Source organism: Rhinoraja longicauda, chromosome 11, assembly GCF_053455715.1.
Source record: "Rhinoraja longicauda isolate Sanriku21f chromosome 11, sRhiLon1.1, whole genome shotgun sequence".
NCBI classification, from domain to species: Eukaryota; Metazoa; Chordata; class Chondrichthyes; order Rajiformes; family Arhynchobatidae; genus Rhinoraja; species Rhinoraja longicauda.
Genome location: NC_135963.1, coordinates 49,224,546 through 49,231,739, shown reverse-complemented (window position 1 = coordinate 49,231,739; position 7,194 = coordinate 49,224,546). Strand labels below are relative to the sequence as shown.

The window sequence follows — 7,194 nt, the reverse complement described above, 5'->3', positions numbered from 1 at the left end:
CCTTTGTTCAACTACAGTTCAACCAAAAATGGTTTGTGCAATGGTATATTTTATTGCTATGACAGGCATGACCAACTTATTGATAAAATGCACAGTGAACATAAAAACAGCTGGTGATGTGTGGTTTTGATATCACACTGCCTTAGATTCAATGTTGATTGAATTTTAATTGATCATTTAGTTACTCATCTGCTGTTGGCATTGTAAACATTTCATTACATGATTTGCTTAAAAGCATATATAGTTATGTTGGTTTAACATCTCAAACTCTCAATAAAAATAAGGAAGCCCATAAAAAAGACAAAGGCTTGGTTAATCATTCAAATATACAAAAATCACGAAACAAAATACATTTTCAAATGCTCTTTGCTGAGAAAAGCAAATTTTGGGGACTATTTTACATTAAATTCATAATGAACAATGCACAAGAGAGGTATGAAGCAAACCCATTATTGGAGAAAAGCTCTAATGTTGGGAAGAAAATAAAGTGCAGTTCCACCGGGCAGGAATTTAGTGGAGAACAAACAACACGAATGAAGAATGAGAGCCGGTGAGCAGAAAGTACTAAAGGGACACGGGGAAGGACGTTAATGAAAGTAAGAAGTGGCAGGTTACAGCATCACCAGGTGTGGTTGGAGCAGATATCAACCAGCCAAGTAAGGAAATCCTTAGTGACTGTGGATCTGTTCGTTTGATGTGAGTGGTGGGTAAGGTTTCAGAATCAATAATTGCGGAAAACAAATAGGCATTTGGTTGGAGTTAATAAAGAGTCAGTATAGATCTGCAAAGACAGATTGTGTTTGACTAATTTTTTTATTTTTTTTGATGAGTCAATGTCATGGGGAAGGGAAATGTCGTGATCATTTCAGGCAAACCCTTGTAATCAAGAATGACGTATTTCCACTCTAATCTGTGGAGAATGTGCTTCCCTGGGGGATCATTGGGCAGCACGAGAGAGATTGTGCACCTTCTGTTGTCTTCACTGGACATGTGCACACACCCGCTTTCGGGAAGCAAGGGTCTCATATATAGCTATCATATATGCTTCTTTGAGCAGTCATGGATTTGAAATTTTCACCAACTTTTCAAGGAGGCATTTGGAATATTCTTGCATCATTTCGTCGGTTATAAACAATAGACAATAGGTGCAGGAGTAGGCCATTTGGCACTTCGAGCCAGCACCGCCATTCAATGTGATCATGGCTGATCATTCGCAATCAGTACCCCGTTCCTGCCTTCTCCCCATACCCCCTGACTCCGCTATCCTTAAGAGCTCTATCTAGCTCTCTCTTGAAAGCATCCAGAGAATTGGTCTCCACTGCCTTCTGAAGCAGAGAATTCCACAGATTCACAACTCTCTGACTGAAAAAGTATTTCCTCATCTACGTTCTAAATGGCCTACCCCTTATTCTTAAACTGTGCCCCCTAGTTCTGGACTCCCCCAACATTGGGAACATGTTTCCTGCCTCTAACGTGTCCAATCCCTTAATAATCTTATATGTTTCAATAAGATCCCCTCTCATCCTTCTAAATTCTGATAATCTCCTGCATGACAGTTCAAGAATTGCCCATGTGCAAATTTGGTGTTGAACGCATGAAAGATGTTGTCATGTCCATTGGACCCAACTGGTTGTATTTACAACTTTGATGCTGGGGATGTTTCCTGTGAGAGGAACACTGATATTGCTCTATTTCACTTGCCAGTGAGTATACAGGACCTTTAGACACAGTATTTTTTTAACCTCCCAAAGCTCTGTAAAGAAGCATAGACAAATGAGATTTTGGTAATGGTGAAGTGGTCAGTCACTCCGTAGAGTTAGATTGAATCTGTCCCCATTGTGGTTTAGGTGGATTTTGAGATAGCATTTGGTAAAGTACCACATGAAAGACTGGTTATAAAATTAAGGCACACGAAATAAGAAGATTTGGTGTCAGCTTAAAGAAAAAAAAGTGACTTGTGGATGGAAATTAATTATTTATAGTAAATGGCATTATTCAGTCTCCACAGAGGCATGTACTAGTATCCGAGTTGGTTATTGAAATACAGCGTAGAATTTCAAACCTTGTTGATGATAGCGAGGATGCCAGTCAACTGTATAGGCCCTTGTCAGGCTAACAGCATGGGCTGACAGGTAGCAGATGAAATTTCACTCAAAAACGTCTTTGGCTGAAAGGATGGGGGAAGGCTATATAGATGTAAAGGCGCAGTTTTAAAGTGTGGTGGAACAGACAAAATGGAGGTTCCATTGCATAGATCTTTGCAAGGATCTCACACGGAATATCAAGTCATTGCATTTCTCCTCTGAGCCTAAAATTGGGTAGTTCATAAAAAGAAGCCAATGATCCAGATGTTTCCAGGATCAAAAGGATCGGCTTTAGTTTTCCTGGCAATTTGATGGAAGTTTAGCACATCTAAAGTCAGACAATGAGGCAATATCTCTGAAGACAACAGAGCATGGTGAAGGTACAATGTTCATTGGCCATATGTTCCTTGTACAATTGTACAGATCTTGTTCAAATCATGTTCATTCTGTTAAGAGAAAAACAATCAAATTATATTGCGATTCAGACCTGTGTACGGTAATTTCTAAGAATGTTTACTAATACTCTCATTGTAGATTGGTAGTCACGGGTCATTCCCCTCTATCTAACCCTGAGCAATGTGCTCCTGCAATTGTAAGCCTTCATGGCATATTTATATCCCGTTGTTGAGGAAAAAAAGAGCATGCTTTATCTACAGGGTATGCAAAATGCACTGCAAGTCCACAAAGTGCCTAATCAAACAACAGTCTTCTTAAGGACAAAATGCATTGATGGCATCCCACACAGCATCTGGGTTTCATAGTGGTGCTGAAGCTCTGAGCACCTTGTAAATTGTCCAACAAACCAAATGGGATTTGAATAGTGGAGCATTGGTGACAGCTCCTACTATTTCTTCACCTGCACAATGTCATATATCATGAATGTTTGAAGATAACAAATCAAGATTTGCGACAGCTGAACAAAGATTTCCTCTTTTCAAAAGGACAAGGCCACTTTAGCAAACTTAATTTATATTATGATACACTAAAAGTAAGCAGGTGGCTTGGAAATCCTTTTAAATATGGAAACACGTTGAACAGGTGCTGAACAGTGGCTGCTGCCAACTCTGGGTGAGGGCTTGAAACTGCGATATTCTATACAAAAAGAGTTTTGGAAGTACAAAGTCTTTCTATGTTATTTCTCACCATTACAGAGTTGTGGATTGAGGTTGATGAGTATCAATGGGAAAAATTAAGGTTGGAATGGGAGGATCAGAACTCCCAGCAAAAGTGGCAGGGATGGCAAGTGCAAGGGAGATGCAGGTGAATGCTAACAAGAAGTGAAAGAAGGAATCTGCCTGACAAGCACGCAAATGCTTCAAACTCCCTGGCAGGGTACAGGGAATGTAACCAATGGTGTTAAAGGTCTTAGCCCTCACAGGTCTTGGATGCATAGCATAATTTTGCAAACAAAATGGCACTGTCATTAGTTTATTATTGTCATGTGTAGAGGTACAGTGAAAAGCTTTTGTTTGTGTGCTATCCAGTCAAAGGAAAGACTTTACCTGAATACAATCTAGCCTACTATATATAGTACACAGAGGATAAAGGGCACAACATTTAGTGCAAGACTGCAAGTCTGATAAAGTCCGATTAAAGATAGTTCAAAGGTCTCCAATAAAGTAGATGAGAGGTCAGGAGCCCACCCTAACTGATGAAGTCCATTCAGTTGCCTGATAACAGCAGTGAAGAAACTGTCGCTGAATCTGGAGGAATGAGTTTTCAAGCTTCCATACCTCTTGCCTGAAGGAAGAGGGCAACAGAAGTAGTGACCAGGTGAGACTGGTCCTTGATTATGCTGGTGGCCTTGAAGTGTAGAATGAGTCAAAGAAAGGAAGACACCAAATGCTGGAGTAACTCAGCGGGTCAGGCAGCATCTCAGGAGAGAAGGAATGGGTGACGTTTCGGTTCGAGACCCTTCTTCAGACTGATGTCAGGGGAGGGGGCAGGACAAAGATAGGATGTGGTAGGAGACAGGAAGACAGTGGGAGAACTGGGAAGGGGGAAGGGAAATAGAGGGACAGAGGAACTATCTGAAGTTGGAGAAGTCAATGTTCATACCGCTCGGTAGTAAACTGCCCAAGCGAAATATGAGATGCTGATCCCCCAATTTGTGCTGAGCCTCACTATGAAAATGGAGGAGGCCCATGACAGAAAGGTCAGACTGGGAGTGGGAGGGGGAGTTGAAGTGCTGAGCCACCGGGACATCAGGTTGGTTAAGGCAGACTGAGTGAAGGTGTTGAGCGAAACAATCGCCAAACCTGCGTTTAGTCTCGCCGATGTAGAGAAGTAGACATCTAGAACAGCGGATACAATAGATGAGGTTGGAGGAGGTGCAGGTGAACCTCTGTCTCACCTGGAAAGACTGTTTGGGTCCTTGGATGGAGTCGAGGGGGGAGGTAACGGGACAGGTGTTGCATCTCCTGCGGTTGCAGGGGAAAGTACCTGGGGAGGGGGTGGTTTGGGTGGGAAGAGACAAGTGGACCAGGAGTTACGGAGGGAATGGTCTCTGCGAAAAGCAGAAAGGGGTGGAGATGGGAAGATGTGGCCAGTAGTGGGATCCCGTTGCAGGTGATGGAAATGTTGGAGGATAATTTGTTCACTACGACGGCTGATGGGGTGGAAGGAGAGGACAAGGGGGACTCTATCCTTGTTACAAATGGGGGGAGGGGGAGCAAGAGCAGAGCTGTGGGATATTGAGGAGACCCTGGTGAGAGCCTCATCTATAATGGAAGAGGGGAACCCCCGTTTCCTAAAGAACGAGGACATCCCTGACGCCCGAGTATGAAAACCTCATCCTGGACGCAGATGCGTAGACGGAGGAATTGGGAGTAGAGGAAAGGAAGGTTGGTTTGTGTGATGGTCTAGACTACGTCCACAGTTCTTTGCAATTTCTTACAGTCTTATAGGCTGTGGTGCCTCCTGATAAAATGCTTTCTATGGAGCATCTGTAAAAATTGGTGAGGGTTGTTGGGGACATAACTAAACTTCGTAAGCCTAGGGAAGTAAAGGTGTTGGTGTGCTTTCTTGGCCGTTGCTTTGCTTTGACTGGTCCAAGCCAAATTACTGGTGATATTTATTCCTAGCAACTTATCTCAATGGTGTCAGATTAGGTAAAGGAGAAGTGCAACAGGACCTGGGTGTCCTTGTACACCAGTCACTGAAAGTAAGCGTGCAGGTACAGCAGGCAGTGAAGAAAGCTAATGGCACGTTGGCCTTCATAATGAGAGGATTTGATTATAGGAGCAAAGAGCTCCTTCTGCAGTTGTATAGGGCCCTGGTGAGACCACATCTGGAGTATTGTGTGTAGTTTTGGTCTACTAATTTGAGGAAGGACATCCTTGCTATTGAGGCAGTGCAGCGTGGGTTCACGAGGTTAATCCATGGGATGGCAGGACTGCCTTATGAGGAAAGATTGGAAAGACTGGGCTTGTATTCACTGCAGTTTAGAAAGATGCGAGGGGATCTTATAGAGACGTATAAAATTATAAAAGGACTGGACAAGCTAGATGCAGGAAAAATGTTCCGAATGTTGGGGGGGGGGGTCCAGAACCAGGGGCCACAGTCTAAGAATAAAGGGGAGGCCATTTAAAACTGAGGTGAGAAGAAACTTTTTCACCCAGAGAGTTGTGAATTGTGGAATTCTCTGGCACAGAAGGCAGTGGAGGCCAATTCACTGGATGGATTTAAAAGGGAATTAGGTAGAGCTCTAGGGGCTATTGGAATCAAGGGATATGGGGAGAAGGCAGGCATGTTAATTGATTGAAGATGATCAGCCATGATCACCATGAATGGCGGTGCTGGCTTGAAGGGCCAAATGGTCTCCTCCTGCACCTATTTTCTATGTTTCTATGAACTTTAAGCTTTCGACCATCTCTACTTCGTCACCAATATATATCGAGGTGTGTACTGCTTTGCTTCCGGAAATCTGTTTGCTCTATGGGTTGCTCTATGTTTGCATTATGGGCCTAGAGATACTTAGCAGGTATAAAATATGTGTTGTTATATGCACAGAATCGCTGAAGCAAATAACCTCAAACCTGCTGTCCACATGCAAAGTACATGATCGCCCTTATCAAAATTTCTAGGCCAATATTTTCACACTGAATGCACCCTCAACTTTCTCAAATAGATATTGCAGTTGCTCCTGAACTGTAGAGAATAAATATAAATCATACTCCTGGGCATTATGTAAATAGATAATGAATATCAATACAGTTTTCAACTTCCAGCAGAGCCTCTGCCCAAGCTCACTGTCTCTCCACATTGACAGTCCACATTCATATGTTAACCGTAACTTCAAAACTATCATTAGACAGATATCTAATCAGGGCGGCACGGTGGCACAGCGTTAGAGTTGCTGCCTTACAGCAAATGCAGCGCCGGAGACCCGGGTTCGATTCCAACTACGGGTGCTGTCTGTTCGGAGTTTGTACGTTCTCCCCGTGACCTGGGTGGGTTTTCTCCGAGATCTTCAGTTTCCTCCCACACTCCAAAGATGTACAGGTTTGTAGGTTAATTGGCTTGGTAAATGTAAAAATTGTCCCTCGTGTGTGTAGTGTTAATGTGCGGGGATCGCTGGTCGGCGCGGACCCGGTGGGCCGAAAGGGCCTGTTTCCGCGCTGTATCTCTAAACTAAACTAAAAATATATAATAAAAGGCCCACTGCAATGGACAGTAACATTTAATGAAGCTTTGTATCTGACACTGACATCTGCTATCTATATGATCCTTTTAAACCTATATTTGGAGAGCAAAATGTCCTCATCTTCCTTCAGAAGTTTCTCTAAGATTTCAGCATTACCACTTTCTATTAAGTTGTTAAGGTTTATAATTTTACCTGCAGAATTATTCACGAATGTAGGATTTTCAAACGTATCTTGTGCAAATTCAATACTGGAAGACAAATATAGCAGTTTAATTCATTTATGAGTTGACATGCGCAGCAGTTTTCATGGATAATTAAAAAAGACAGGAATTCAGTACGTCTCAGAATGAACACGTCTGTCCATTCTGTGCATGTGAACAAACCTGTTCAAAATTTCTGAGTAAGCACTTTGACTAGAATAGCCTGAGGCCTTGCCTGGTTTAACAGATATTAATGGTGTAGATT

The 7,194-nt window shown here is 42.7% G+C and overlaps 1 protein-coding gene across 2 annotated transcripts in view; it reads right to left on the bottom strand.

Moving 5' to 3' along the window:
• Positions 1–7,194, bottom strand: part of LOC144597886 (P-selectin-like) — a 57,294-nt gene continuing 50,100 nt past the window's right edge. For both annotated transcript variants that reach the window (XM_078407637.1, XM_078407638.1), the window contains 2 exons: positions 6,922–6,977; positions 1–2,530 (listed from right to left, as the gene is read on the bottom strand). In XM_078407637.1, the coding sequence (XP_078263763.1) occupies positions 2,526–2,530; positions 6,922–6,977 (61 nt within the window). In that variant the 3' untranslated portion in view covers positions 1–2,525. The remainder of the gene's footprint in view (positions 2,531–6,921; positions 6,978–7,194) is intronic.